The sequence below is a fragment of the Indicator indicator genome, chromosome 8 (genome assembly GCF_027791375.1).
Source record: "Indicator indicator isolate 239-I01 chromosome 8, UM_Iind_1.1, whole genome shotgun sequence".
NCBI lineage: Eukaryota > Metazoa > Chordata > Aves > Piciformes > Indicatoridae > Indicator > Indicator indicator.
The window spans coordinates 12,453,030-12,469,145 of NC_072017.1; the positions used below are offsets into that span (position 1 = coordinate 12,453,030).

General features: G+C 35.7%; 1 protein-coding gene across 2 annotated transcripts in view; it reads left to right on the plus strand.

The window, feature by feature from the left end:
* FAT1 (FAT atypical cadherin 1) overlaps window positions 1-16,116 on the plus strand; it is an 88,378-nt gene that overhangs the window by 26,286 nt on the left and 45,976 nt on the right. For both annotated transcript variants that reach the window (XM_054382835.1, XM_054382834.1), the window contains exon 2: window positions 2,067-2,381. In XM_054382835.1, coding sequence (XP_054238810.1) covers window positions 2,067-2,381 — 315 coding nt within the window. The remainder of the gene's footprint in view (window positions 1-2,066; window positions 2,382-16,116) is intronic.

A 16,116-nucleotide genomic window follows, 5' to 3' on the forward strand; every position in this document is an offset into this window, starting at 1 on the left:
CCTGGCTGAAGTAAAGAGGTGCAAAAGGTGTGATGTGAGTTACTGAAATAGAATCCAAATAACCGATTTCTGTGTGGCCATTTTTAAGAGCAAATTTATGTACATTAACAGTCAGGAGCTATGCAGGTAACCACAGCAGAAATCCAGTGACCATGCAGGATTATTAATTTTTTAATAATAAAATTACCATCAAATGAAATAAAATACTGAGATGAAAAGACTGGAAATGTAAAATACCACTAAGCTTAAAATTAACACCTTGACTCATTTTTTTAATGATATTCCTCAAAAAAACAACCAAACAAAAATAGGGAAATTATAAAGCCACCAGTTTGATTCCAAAAATACTTTTACAGAGAGTATGTAAGGTATGTTTACTGTCAAATTGCAGTGCCCCTCCTTATATTCCAGTTCAGAATCTTCTGACACTATATAAAACCAGTTTCCACACTGACACCTGGTGGTAGTTCTGTGTTTCTCGAAATGCTGTATATGGTATTTTGCAGGTCTAAGCATTAGATGCTATCCCCTCCAGTCCTCCTGAAGTGATCATACTGACATCTTAAAATTTCAGATTTAAAGGTCATCAGACCTTTATGCAGCTTCCCACAAGGCAAAGAAAGTAATAAATGAGTAATTTCTCAGTATTTATATCGATATAATTTTGCTCAGCTGGTATAATGCATTAAAGTGTCTGGAGTGTGTCAAAGCAATGATACTTAATTCCTTCCCTGAAGAACTCCTGTAAAAGCACAGTGACGTAGTTTTACTGAAGTCCGATTTTACTGATACTATATAGTATGTTGTCCAGAGTTAAATGAGCTCAGGAGAAGGGCCACATCACACATAGCTGTGTGGCTGTGTCCAGCGTCCCAAACCAGTTGTCACTGACAGTGTGACTCATCTCCGTTCTGGTCCTAATTAGGTTTGCTGTGTGTCAGTATCACAATAAGACTCATAATAAAGCCCTTCAAGATTTCCACAGAAATGGCTACCAAGGTTTGCTCTGTCCCTCATCCTGCTATGGATCAGATTGATTTTGAGTTCTGTTTAGAAAATACCTTAAATCAGACGTCCTCTTAATGCAAGAGGATCTAGATCAGGAAAAGGAAAATGCACAGTTTATTATGCCATGGCTGCATGAATCCCTTTAATACTCATCCTTCATCATATAGGTTGCACCACATCACATACCCTTTTGACACATGCATGCTCTACTGTACCTGTATTGTACCTAGAGAGTAAACTGCCCATCAAAAACATGGATCTGTATTTCCTTGACTGTGGCTAAAACCTTTATTTAGTTCTGGCTCAGATAAGCTCCTGTAGCCTCAGCAGACAGGTTTTTATTACGAAGTTTGTGAATTGTATAGCTGTTCCTTAAGTGATAATTCATTTTATGTGTGTAAAATTGAGTTAAGTATTATTTTCCATTGCCAGAGTAATGGAAGCTATTCGTTTGTCCTAATGCCATGAAGATTAGCTTCAGGTATAGCTTTTGTTTTCTTTCCTGTGTAATTTCTCTGTGAACCCAAATAAGCACATAAAGAAAATTCAGTTAAATAATTCATTTAGGCACATAGATAAGAATGTTTCCCGTTTAAACAGCTGCTCATTAATATGAGTAACGTAAACAGTTTAAGAGCGTCTAAGTCAGATAGTTTAGTTTAAAATTCACTATAATCACTGATGAGTATAGAGGACCGTTCAAGGCCCAAAAGATGGTGAATTAATCATTATATTTAATCTTTCAGGCAAAATAGCTTTTATGAATAGTGCTAATGGGTCTGATAAATCTCGAAGGATGTTGGGAAGGAAATTAAGTAATATATTGTGTTAATATCTGTAATGCCTAATTGCTGAAAACTGTTGTAGTAATTTCTGTGGCTTCATGCTAGCCTCAATACATTTGTGCATCTAACACAAATTGCAGAATCAGTGTCAGTTATTTTGAATTTATACTTTTTTTGTTGTTTTCATTTCTTGAAGCATTGCTTGCTTAGCTTTTAAACGCATCTGCATATTTACAGAGTTACTGATTCTCTATTTATCTTATTATTAAACAGGTATTATAGAGACTGCAGATCGCCTGGATCGGGAGACTACTTCACATTACTGGTTAACTGTTTATGCAACAGACCAAGGCGTTGTGCCTTTGTCATCTTTCATTGAGATCTACATAGAGGTTGGGGATGTCAATGATAATGCTCCTCAGACCACGGAACCAGTTTATTACCCAGAGGTCATGGAAAACTCACCTAAAGATGTATCCGTCATTCAGATTGAGGCATTTGATCCAGATTCTAGTTCAAGTGAAAAATTAACCTACAAGATTACAAGTGGAAATCCACAGGGATTCTTTGCAATAAACCCAAAAACTGGTAAGTACAATAGAGTGTTTTATTTTACGTATGAACGGACGTGTAAATAAACCAGGGAAAATCAAGATCTTTAGTTTAACATTGTAGCCATAGTTTCACAATAGTTAACCTGGTATCTTGGGCTGTGTCAATATTACTGTTATACAAACAAGTAGAAGAGAATTTGAGAGTGAAGTAGTTAGTTCAGAGTATTTGACATCCACATCATGAACATTTTGGGAAGGTTTACTTCATAGTAATTCCACCCTAGACTCATTAATGTCTATCTGCTATTGTAGTGCAGTAAATATACAGTAAAAATACATATTTTAGGTTAGTTAGATCCAAGCTATCCTTAGCAGTTAAGCTATTTGTAGCAATCTGTCTTCCAGTTTTCATGCACAGAATTTTTGTCAGGCATGTTTGGTTTTTGTTTTGGCTTTGTTTGGCTTGTTTGTTTGTGGTTTCTGATTTTTGGGGAGAGGCGGGCATTTGTATTTTATTTTTTTCATCTGGGTAATGTTTGTCTAGGCAATGCAAGCCGTTAATTACCTGCAAGCTCACTTGTCACATGATCAGAGGGGACTGTCTTTGTAAGTAACTTGTTTTTGTAAGAAAAACAAGACATGAAAGATAATTTGTAGGTGGTGTTGCTATGTGGTCCTTCAGTGGTTGTTTGGGAAGCTTCAGTAAAGACATATTAAGAGTAAAGTATAAATACAAGAATCAAGTGACCTTTCAGTAGCTGTGAATTACAAATACTGAAATGTGTATGGGGCAGAGGAGCAAGAAACAAACAAAACAATCCATTTTAACTGACACTACACAGCAATTTTAAAAGCAGTGTAAAAGTTGCCTACCATCCTTTACTTGTCAATGAATATAGAGAAAATATTTCATATGCTGTAAGTTTTCTTTTCCAGACATCTTTCCAAATGGTAAAGAAGGGTTTGGTTTTAATTAAATAATGTTTTTCTAGGTTGGGCATAGCTTAGCTTTTTATATGTTATATTGAGGTAATAGTTCACAGGAGATGTTTCTGATGCACTCAACCAGAAATTTCTTCTCAGAATCTGGAAATTTTTAGACTAGAGGTACTATAGTGATGTAGAGAGTGACTCTAGTCTTGTAACAAACTCACTAAGTAGAAGGGAACAATAGAAGCCTTATTCATTTAGCTCCTGCTCATTCATGTTGGGACTTTCCAAGGATTTAAAAAAGCAAAAATAGGATGAAAAACCTGTTTTGAAGGCTGGATTGACACTGTGGCCTTCATTCTGTTTCTTAGTTGTTTGAGCTCAGGTTATGAAAGGCTTCAATGCTGTATCAGCTATAATTGCTGTGTCAGCAAAACTCTTGAGTGCAAACACAGGTATGTTACTTGGGTGTTTCCTGACAATAACTTCTTTGTCAGCATATGCTACATCTGCTAGTGAAGACGTTGCCAAGAGGGACATGTGAAATAGCTAAAGCAACCGAAGACCTGTAGCACAATTAAAGCCTGTATGAAAATACTGTATATACAGAAGCATTTGGTTTAGAACACAGGCAGCCCAACACGTAAAAGAAGAAAATTCAACCACAGTCTTCAAAAGTGAATGCAGTAACTGTGTGTGTGCTTCATTTCTGTTTGTATTACCCATGACACAAAAGGAAAAATACTCCACTCTTCTGTCTACTTCCTCACCCCTTTTGTTTTTGAAAAGTACTGTTTGGCTGCTACTTTCAGATTCCTTGTCATGTCAGTCACTGATACTGATAAAAATAGGAGTGGAATTGCCTGTAAGTTGGGTGGAAAGAACTGAGTGACTGCAGTGCTTGCATGGCAAGTGAACCTATGTTCATTTAATCTTTACTATATAATTGTCCAATTGTTTTTGGTTGCTGTTTTCTTATTTTTTCTGTAGCTCATTTTCTCTTCCTCTTTCTTCCTGTCTTTTCCTATTTCTCTCTGCTGTCTGTATCATTATGCAGTATTTTCCAAACTTTGTTTCAAAAAAAGACCCTTTCATGTCTCCCTTTTGTAAGTTTTGAGATGAAGCATCATCTATATTTCTATTTAATGGATGGAAGAATTAGGGCAGCAGGAGATTGTAACTTGTCTTCAGACCGAGTTTGTAGTTTTCTACATCAGTAGTTTACTGTCTCTCTCATTTATGTTAGAAAGAGAGCTTGAGAGAGCTCAACACACTAGATGGTGAAGTGATAAGGAACACTTAATAGAAAGCTAATAAAGATTTTCTGTCAGGAAGGTTTCTTACCTGCCTTTATTGTAGCATGCATGCTGTAGATGCAAGCTGTGTGGTCCAGAGTCCTTCTCCACTCTGTGTCAGGGAGGTGGGAAAAAAGGGTGTAGAATATAAGCACTGAGAAGAATGTCCTGATTTATAGTCAACTTTTTTTTTTCAACTATAGACGGTGAATTTATCTATTTCTGCTATTTTTAACTATTGCAGTTAAAGTTGTATGGCTAGGTAGACATAATAGACATAGACAGGAGGAGGAGTTCTAGAAGAGAAGGGAAAGAAAACCTCTTTTGGCTGGGTTGTGTTGTGCTTCCAGAATGCACTCAAATAAGTTCAATGGATATTAATTAGCTAGCATGTGTCTTGTCTTCCTATTATATAGAACATTGGGATTTCATACAATCTAACGGGCTACCATGGTTATCCTGTACACATTGAGTTAAAAACTATGATTCTGAAGTAGGTGCTAATGTAATGATCAAGATGAGTTTTGACTGAGGTTATCAGGTTTGCAACTTCCCAAGTTTCTCTTCTATTATAAAACAAATCCATTTCACCTGAACAGATCTTTCTTACGATGAAAGCACTTTCACTAGGATTGAGATGTTAAGGAGCTGAAAAATAACTTTAAAAGACACAGTTACTGTTGTGTATTTTATCTCTCTCAGTTAGTTAAAAGAGGGCTCAGCTGAAAAGCATATTTGACTAGAGTTAATTAGTGAGATCAAATCCTCTCATTTGCTTGTGCAGGTATGTTACCCCTGTTGGACCCTGTGAGGCTATTGCACTGTAGGCTGTTTGTCAAAGGAAGAGAAACCTTCATAGGGCCACAGGTTTCCCTTCCAGCCAAAAGGGAGCTAGGGATTGAGTATGAATCAAGTCCTTAACTGTATCCCATTGTAATGTTGAAAGTAACAGGAGTTAGTAGAGTGCTATGTTTGTTACTTTGGGCTGCTGTGCAAATGGCTGTGCAGCCCAAGGCCTAATGAGAAGCGATGGCATTCAGACCAATGTAAGGAAAGACAAGTGTTGGGATTCTTAAAATGTATGATGAGTGGTAAAGATATATTTTAGCTGAGAGCATGTTATTGCCTCCTTTCTATGTCAAGGACCCATCTTTTTCTCTCTCTTTAAAGAATTTAACATTATGGTATTGTTGTCCACAGCCCGGACTCCCACACATAGTAGTAATAAGCATTCTAAATAGCAATAACCTACATCAAGTAAAATAGTGCTTTCTGCTCTCTAGAAGTAGCTAATTTCTAGAATTTTATAGGCTCCAAACTAAGATATCTGTGTCTTATTTTGTTCATACTTCAGTTTTGCAGATATAAAACAGAAATAATTGCATGAGCTAATTGCTTGGGTGTGTTGTGAAGAGATACTCATTCATATTTATGAAGTACTTGGGTATTATCAGGAGAGTGCCATGGACATTCCTTTGAAGAAATTCATAATCCTGTAGTGTAGGAGTTACTCTATTTAGTTAAGGCCTTTCTTATGTAGGGAATTCCAACAGAAGTATTGAGTAATTACCCATTTCAGAACATACCATATCTTATGCTCCCAGTTAGGCTTGAGGATATACATCTTAATGCACACGTGCAATATAGCCAAGACTGACTTTGGAATTGCCTAGTTTGTGTGACTATATCTTAACATAAGTGTTTGTCTAGGATTTAATATTATTTGACAATACATTTGCTTTTTCTTTTTTTTTCTATGCTCTTTTTTGCTAACTCTGGTTTTTGAAAATACTTAAACTAAATTGATCCTGTGGCAATTTAAGATTGTGGCAGTTTTTGTTTCATAAATTATGCTACGCCTCAAGACACACATTAGAAAGTTAACATCAACCTTCAAATTAAGTGCTGATTTAAAGGCATTTTTATATAAGCAATCCCAAAATAGAATGATGTTTTAATATAAAAAGTTTGTTCTATCAAACAGCAGGATTTAAATTTTGCTGACACCAAGTCTATTGCTGTCTGTTTGCTTGTCTCTACTAATCATTAGAGCTTTTTGAAGTTACAAAATGCTAATAGCTCATGGGCAAGTCACCTACCTTGCATCATTTTATCATTTTACACTCTTTGTAACCTTTAAAGCAGCATCTTTGCGTGTGTATGTGTTTCTGATTTGGAGACTGAAATGAAATAGGAAATGGGTACAGCTGCAAACAACTTCCACGGGTTTCCGATAACACTGGAGAATTACTTAGTGAGGAAGTGAAGGGCCAGTGACCGCACAGTAGTATTGGCTTCATTTGAACAAAGGAAATCTTTGTTGTTTAACTACTTGTGGGTTTTAATCCCAGTTGACCTAATGTTTTAGGACTTGAATAAAACCAATATTACTACATTGCCCATTAATATTTGAAGTCAAAGAGACCCAAACAACTGAAATTGTTCATTACTTCTATAGCTGGAAAACAATGCCAGGCTCAGTTATTGTTCATTCATGTCACACAACTTGAAGTGCATGTAGCAGCTTCCATGTGCCCAACTGTTTACCTGTCACATGCAGAGACAATAAAGTATTTGATTACACTGTCTCTAGAGAAGATTGTTTTCTTTTCTTTACCTTTACTGAAAATGTGACCAGAATTAACCCAAATGTTTGTTAAATTTCTAGAACCAGAGTGTGGGTTACATTGTACAGGTGTGTATTTGGAAAGAGACTTTAATTCTGCAAAAAGCTACTTACATTTCCTTTTTAAAAAATTGAAGTGCTGTTAGCCTAGTGTTTTTCGACCTTTCAAGTTCATACTGGTGAAATTTCTAATAACATCTTCACATCCATTCACTGTACAGTAGTTAGAGATTTAGCATTTGAAAAGAGAGAATTTGCTATAATATAGACAGCTATTCTAAAAAAAAATATTTGTAAGCATTTTATAGAGATAATTTCTTTTAAATGTTAGGTGGTAGATTTGGGGCTTTTAAAATTATTTTCTTACATCTCTTGGAAAAAGAGAAATGGTAAGAGCTGGGAAAACAAATGGAAAGCACAGCAGTCATTCCCTTCTTTTTTCTGTCCCTGAAACTACTTAACTTCAGGACTTGCTCTGCATGATCTGTGCTGTTAAGCAGGAATTTAAAAGAAAGGGAGGCTTTCTTTCCATTTTCAGTGGTGTTGGAAGACAGATTCCCTCTATATCATGTTTTTTTGAGATGGAATATATAATGTGCAAAATTAGAATTCTGAGGAAGAGAGAGTGATCAGATAATGCTTGCTTGAGCTGCTTGCATAGCACCACCTTCACAGATACCAGTCTGTCTTTGATATGCTCTCTGAGTAGTGTAATTTAATGGAATTTGTGTATGTAACAGCACTATGACATTAGCATTGGCTAATTTCCTGTTAAGAGATGATTACTTAGAATTAGTATCCTGATTAACATCTAGCTTGCCTTGATTTTTGAGTGATTAAAACCAAAGATCAGTCCCTGCAAAAAATACAGTATTGCATTAAGTAATACAATTTTTCTAACTGAAAAATTCACAGTGGAGTCAAAGTTAAAGGCTAACTAAGATTTGGCTATAAAATTCTTCTCCAGCTGAGACTAGACCTTTGGCAGCAGTTTATGTGATCATCTCTGTCATTAGTGTTGCATGGAGGTCTTTATGTATGGTTCAGTTGCAAAAGCGGTTCCCTTTAATTTGGTAGATAAAAGACAAGTGCATTCGAGACTCGTTCTAGTAGTATTCTGCCTTGTAAATGAAGGAAGTAACATGCAGTTAAAACAAAAGGGGGTGGGGAGGAAGGCAACACCATTGTACACATCTCCAACTTCTCACTTAGAAACTAGTATTTTAGGATTTAGATGTATAGGGAGTTGAGGGCCTCCAAAGAAAGCATATAATTGTGTTGGAAATATCCTGATATTCTTAGTGTCATTTGAACACCTATCTCTGTACTTTTGTAAATGCATATGTCATCCATAAACCATTCTTAACATCAAAGTAGAGACAGTAGTAAGGACAATTATATCTAACAGATTTGTTACACTGCTGCTTTAACTTTAACTACTCATTTATATCTTTCACATGAAAGTAAAGAAAATTCCAAGAAATGTCTCAAAGTGCTAATCTCTAATTCACTTATCCATATATAGAGAACACTGGAATAAGGCAGTACTTTAAAAAAGAAAAAAAAAAAAGAGTTGTTTCTATTCATAGTGTTCAATCATACAGTGCTTTTTCTGGCATGCTGCTCTAAGTTCCTGCAGCAGTTCCTTCAAGATAAAAACTTCTACAACCCGTATCAATGCTGTGATAAATACTGAAAAATCCTCTGGCAAATCACATTTTTCATTCATCTTTTTCAAGTCTTTAAAAAACTTTCAACAGTAGAAATATAGTTCATTTGGCTTTTTAAGGCAACAAATTCTATGGTTTCAAATTTAGAAAACTGTCATTCGAAATTGTATGGCCAGTTCTGAAGGTGGCAAAGCAAGACCAACCATCTCTTGCAAATGGTCAGCTTTCTTAAGGGAATCTTTGTTGTTGGGATTAATAAACAAATAGTGAAATGAATAAACCACATAGACTCACACATGAAATTCAGTGATTAACATTTGGAAGGTTAATTTCCCCCTTTTATAAGCCATATCTTTAAATTCTGGAGGGAATGGATTTGGTCCATAACAATCTGTTAGCTAGTTTCATATATATGTTCTCTACAAATTAGTTAAAATGTAAAAATGTGAAAAATCTTTAAAATACAATGTTAGCTAAATAAAACACCATGACTTTCCTAGATGATTTTCTTTCATGAATTAATAATTTTATCTAGAGTAAACCAAACATTTTTAATATTGAGGTGTATTTTGGGTAGTTGCTTACTCCTTCATTTTCTTTTGTTGTTGTTTTTTTTGGTGGCATCAGTTACTAGTATGGTGTTGTAAAGGAGTTATGAACTACATCTAAGTATGTAAAGCTTCATTTTTGTGCTGGTATGACCTGTGCACTTCTCGATCCAGCGGCTAGTCTCATTTGTCTTTGCGTAGATGAAGTCTTACATATGCTAAGATAATGAAGATCTTTCAAGATGATGTGATTTTTTTATGGCAATAAATTTGTACTTAATCATTAAAGATTATATTTCTCAGAATAATAAAGGTAAGTGACAAAGAGCAGGTTACGTAAAGAGTTCGTTGTTAAAAGCATTTGAGCTTTGAATTGGTGTGGCTTTAGTATACCAGGTGGTGCTGAAGGTAAGAGTATTTTTGCATGGTAAGCAAAGAGAACAAAAGTTTATAGTGTACTGTTGATAGTAAGATTAAAGTTCACTCTACAGGAAATTTATCATCACTTACTAACTTCCTTTCAATATTCATACTTGGGTTTTACTTTCCATTCAAAATGTTGAGATCTATTTGTATTATTAGTACCTTTATTATGATTTCATCGTATTACACATGAATTGCAGTTAGACTTAGGGGCTTTTTCTTTCTAGTGTAGTTTCTTGGATGGGTGTTATTTATATATTTATTTTCATTATTCCCCAAATAGTTTTACTAGTAAAGGAATTACTGCAGAAGCAGGTATACTGCTGTCATCTTAAAGCCAGACTGAAAATAATGTACCCTGTGAGTAATTAGAGTATAAAAAACTACACGATTTACTTTAGTAAGATACATTTGAGCAGTTTTCTGTGATTATATCATCACTAAACACAAATTACTGTACTTGAAATCTGATTGAAATTGAAGCTCAACAATATTTATTGTATTGGGTGACTTAGTTGTTTGTGGTGTTTCTTCGTTGTACCATATGTTAATAGATTTTGGTGAATTACTTGCCTTTTTTATTGCTTGCAATAGCTGTGATGATTCATGAGTACTCTGAACTGCAAACTCCAGGTCTTTAACTGGATGCTGTAAAAACGGTTCAGGGAACTGACTCTTAACTTTAGATGTGCACCTTGCACTTACACTTTGTAGTAGTAGGATTGTGTAGTTAAATTGCCTGGTTACTGATTAACATAGTGACTGATGGTATGAAATAACAGCCATAGGATTAAGTAACTTTTTGACCCTTTATTGCAAAGCAGTGTGTCATGGCAACAAGTAACAAATTCATAAACACTGATATTCCTGTACTTCAATAAACATATAATATGCTGACAGAAGCATGCCCCTATTGATTAAGCTAGTTACCCCTTATTTGAGCAGGACTGAGATCTCAGTTATTGCTTTACTTTTCATGAAGTGCCATTCAAAGGGCAAGATATTTACCCATTTTTTCTGCCAAAAGTAGTTGTGGTTTTTGGTTGTTTTGTGGACGAAATCCAGAGCATGCGCATCAGCATATGAAACCAGGAATAAATAAATAAAAGTAAAATATGATCTGAAAAGCAAATGGAGCATGTAGTTCTGTAAAGCGTTTTAGGTCTTTCAGTGTGGAGTTTGTCTAGGTGCCCATTCACTGTGGAAATGTCTTGCTGGCTTTTGCCTGAATGCTTCAGATGGGAATTGAATGGGGAAAGGCAACAAAGCTGCGAAAACCACATTAGACGAGTGTAACTGTGCTCTGCTTAACATACAGGGAGCACTGATTTCAGCACACTATACTGCAGTAGCCTTTCAATTTTTTTAAAACTATCTCTTTATTGGATAGTGCAACTCATTTTTGTAGAGTACCCTGATCAAAAAGTTCCTACATGAACTAGAGAACTACTCCTTTAGCTCCAAAAGTGGAGTTAAACTGCCTAGAAAAGTCTGTTACACCACAGACTGAAAGCTGTGCTAGATAGAAGTGGTTTGTTCTACCTAAACAACTGTATAGCAAGCAAAGGTAAGATTAAAGAGGATGGATTGAACAGGCAAGCAATAGCATAACTCTTGAGCTAATGGTTAGAATATTCAGCTATGAGAGTGGAAAGAGGAACCTGGGCTCTTGACTTTTCTTGAAAAGTGGTATCCTTTTATAGTCTTTATTGGAAAAAAAAAACAGAAACGAGGCTTCAAAATGTTTTACTTGAGCAGAAGATGCATTTGCAGCCATTTAATGTGATTATAAATGATATTGCTAGTTTCTTTTGGGATTGTATGTTTACAATCTTATTTTCAGCACTTAAAAATTACTCGTAACAATTCTGTTACTGGTTTTATGGAGAGCTGTTAAGGTGTTCAGGACAAGGAAGAGTTTAGGAATGAAAAGCAAGTCAAATGGCTAAGGGACTCTCTAGGACTGTCAAAAGAAGCTGTTCAGTTCGTTTGTGATATGCTTTCTGCAGTATGATAGCTAGTTAAGACAATGATCTTACTTCTTTTTAACTCAGCAGCCTGACTTCATGATGATACAGTGGCGAACTGTCTAGCTTATAATCATCATTTATATGTGACTGGTAAGACATAGAGTTTGTTTTGTCAGCAGCAAAGCTGAAACCTCTTCTGAAATCCCTCTGTTAATACTTTTCATTGACCTGTTTTAATTAATCTGTTTATTTACTTTGGTTGTGAAGCCTTGTCTTGGCTTATATAGAAGACAAGATTTGACTAGAGTCTTGCCGAAAAGATTATCTGAACATCTCTAGAAAGTAAATGTGGGCCTTTTCTGATGGTCACTGATTGTAAAGTAAGTTAGGTGTAAATGATAGTTAACTTAAAATCAATTAAAAGAAAGACTTAAAAAAATACGTATTTTTCTGTGGCAGTGATGAAACAATCATGGATTATTGTGCTTATCAGTCATTTTGTCCATATTTCAGAAAGTATTGAGGAAGCAGTTCAAAACAATGTCATAAGAGAACTTCCTGACAGTGAGACGTTATGCTCACTGTATTGTCAGAGATGTCTAAGATATGACTTGATCGCACTAAGTACTTTCATGAGGAGGAACTGCTGATTCCTGTGGGATTCTTAAGTCAATCAAACAAAAGAAATATATATATTTTTATCTAAAAGGGAAGACTACTTTGTATTTGTTATAGCACATTATTTTTTAAATGAGGATGAGTATGTGGAAATCCTGCCCTAAGGTATGACAGCATTTTTATCACTTGGAGAGACACAATTGGTCTTTGCTTTACAGACTGTGTACTGTAATTTGCCCACTGTTTTAGGGTTGTGTTACACAGTAGTCAAACTAGATTATCATTACAGCCACGTGGGAATATAAAATCCATACTTCCTTCAACTCTTACTATATTAAGATCTTGTGAAGAAAACAAGAAGATAATTGCTTTTAACATTCATTACTAATTTGTCATTTCTGAGGTTGAAGTAGGGGAAGGAGAGCTTAATAATACGTTCTGAGTAAACTGATCTTTAAACCGATTGAGTTGCACTAATGCAGTCCAGAGAAACCTTTTCTTTTGACTGGTTATATGTTCAACAAAGAAAACAAAAATCTCATCAACAAAATACGGTCTCCCTTATATTTAATTCCATTATCTTGCATCTGTTGAAGTTATTGATTAAAAATATCATAACTGATTCCCTGATTAAACTTACCGAACTGATTAAACCTTTAGTGCCAATGCACTCAAAGATCGGAGAAACTATTTGTTTTCATACGCTACAGTTCAAATAATGTTATACTATGTTCAAATCAAGCCTGTTGGTTCAAATACATTGGAGGCAGTTTAACAGATTTGGCATCTGCTTTAGTCTTCTAGATTGTGCTGGGTTAGCCCTGGCAAACAGCCATGTTCCCATTCAGCTCCAGAACCTTCATCACCACAAGCTGAATGTGTTTGTGAAGTCTATGTGTATTTTTGAAAAGCACAAATGCATACATTTGTAGATATGCCTGCAGTAGGGAAAGCATGATATATACACCACAAGATATAAATTTTGAGCCTTCCTTCTCCTCTTGCAAAGATCACTTTTTCTGCAATACTGGTGCAGGGTAGGTTGTGCTGGGTCCTAATTTAGGCCAGAGAGAGTGGGGGAGGATGACTCCCAGTGAGGCAGCCATGGGAGAACAAGAGGTGGGGAAAAGCTCCACGTCTTGTTATTCACTCCCTTCACAGTATTTCTTTCATCACTGAGATCACCCATGCCATAAAGACAGCTAATATCATGGAATTAATATTAACTTTATTTAACATGGTGCCCACTTAATGTTTTAAAGAGACAATCATTCAGTTGAATCGAAGTTGTAGCTGTGCTATTTTTCAGATACAGAGATAACATCATGTAACTGGACACAGAGAAGAAAGCTCATGAGGGATAAAATAAATCTCTGCTAATGTCAGCTCCCTTGTGCTATTTTCTGTTCCAAATGTGGCAGGTTTATTTATATTTACCTAGTTGAATTCTGTAGTTGTGGTTTTGTCTGTTTGTTTTAATACTGTTTAAAATAGAAAGCTGAAGTAAATTTTCTTTGAATACAGTTGTAACTATTTTGTTTTTTCAGTAGGCCTCAAACAGCAGATATCCCCAGGATGTAACTCAAAGGAGAAAGGAAGGGAGAATACAATTGTATTTGTTACCTGGTGTGTGGCTGGCTTCTTTTAATGGATTTTTACAATTAGTTTCAGGTCATTATAGTACCTTTCCAGCTAGTGAGGCAGAACAGCTGTAGTTTATCCAAAGTCTCTCTAAATTACTAAGCTCCCGTTATGAAAATATTTTTGCTGAGGTGAGGTTTAAATTGTTACTGAATAGGAAAATTGCACCAATTTGCTAGAGATACCATTTGCTCATGATTAGCTTAGAAACATTTGTTATAAATTTGTGCTTTCTCAAGGATGCTTTACCCCATCTAGGCATAGTGTGCATCGATTTCCAGGTGGAATAATAGTGATGTGAATTACTACAACTTATTATTCCTATTGTTTTCTTTGTGTGTGTGAGTAGGGGGTTGATAAGAGGAAGCAGAAGGAAAACATGAAAATGTAACTGCAAATTGATGCTCTGTAAGCCAGTTTCCCTCAAAAATGAATGCGTTGTCACAATGATCTATTTCTCACACAAGCTGTCATTTCTCTCATTCATTAGTTAAAAGATTCTCCCCACCTGATGATAAGGATTTTCAAACTGTTATAGACTTCTGAGATTAATTAATCTTTTATTTGCCACTTCTATCTGGGCGTGGCATGTGCAGAGATGTGGTTATTCATTTATTTGTGAAGAGCGACAGGCACAGCAAGGAGATCTCTTGTTACAGAAAAGAGAGGGAGCTCAGTCTAAAAAGTTAGAGAACTTGTATTTTCCGTAGAAAGAGCAGACTGGAGCTCTCCCTGCAGGGAGCTGATTTATATGAGGTCCAAAGATTGTCCACAACCTTCTTAATGGGCAGTCACAAAAGCCACACTGCATAGGAACACTTGAGTTTATTATCACAACCTTAATCCAGAGAAGCTCTTTTACAACTCACAAAATCTGACAGTGCATCATTAAGCATGCTATAATGAAGCATTATAATATAGATAAACTTGGAAAAAAACCAGAAAAACTTCACAATTGCTGTAATCAGACCTTTTACAGTGTTCAGCTGTAGTGAAACACTTCACTGAAGCTAAATTTTCACTTAGGAAAATGACTAGCAGTAAAGAGTTAAATAAGAAGAATGTCATGCATGTGTATGTGATTCTAAATCCAGAAGTGTTACATTTCCTTTGTTGGCATTACTTTCTGCTGAATATACAGGATATATATGGTGAAGACTAAACCCTTCTGTTATTGGTCTGAAGTGTTTTAATAGGAGTGTGGCACGTTTGGTTGAAAAGACTGGAAGTTTTAACAGACCAAAGAATATATATTTTGTTCTTACTGAATATTTTTCTGCTTAGCCATTTGAGTTTTGGTGACCAGCTTCATTAACAGAATTAATACCTGAAATTAGACTGTGTTTAACAAATGGTAGTATCTAGAGTGGTCCATGGCAGATTTCTATCTGGAGTGCTTGCAGTGAAAGCATTTGTGATTTTGTTTGTTTGTTTGCGTGTTTGTTTTTTGTTTTGTTTTGCTTTAAGCCTATGTTCCCCCTCCCAAGTATTAATTGGTATTTATTAGTGGTTACTCCAGTCTTTATGGCTCTTGATGGGGAAAAGGTGGATAGGAAACATAGGAAACCATTGAAAGGTGCCATCTTTCTGATGTTACGTATTATCAATTCTCTACTTGCAGATATTGAGAGAAGTGGAGTCTATTGTTGTCAGAGGGTGTACACTGAGTATTGAATATTCAGAAAAATACAAGCGTAATGAGATATTTCTGCTGGAATTACTTTATTCCACCTGTGCTTTTTGGGATCCTCCCCATCCTCAACCCAGCTGTTACAGCAGCTAAATCCTTTAGTGGCTGTGTTGATTTCTACCCTTTTTTCTTGTAACTGTGGTGAGTCTCAGAGGATTAATGCTTCATGCAAGGGCTTGAGCTAGCTTCCTCAGGAGGTACTCAGTAGAAAGTGGTATTTAGGAGAGCTTGTGTTTCTTGAATTCACCTACAAGTCCCTTTGCTCAAGGGAGAACAGATGTGGCATTGGCTCTGTCATTTGTTCACATCCAGTTAACAGCTCTGTGCTATTCCCCATAGAGCATGTGAAAAGAAAAGG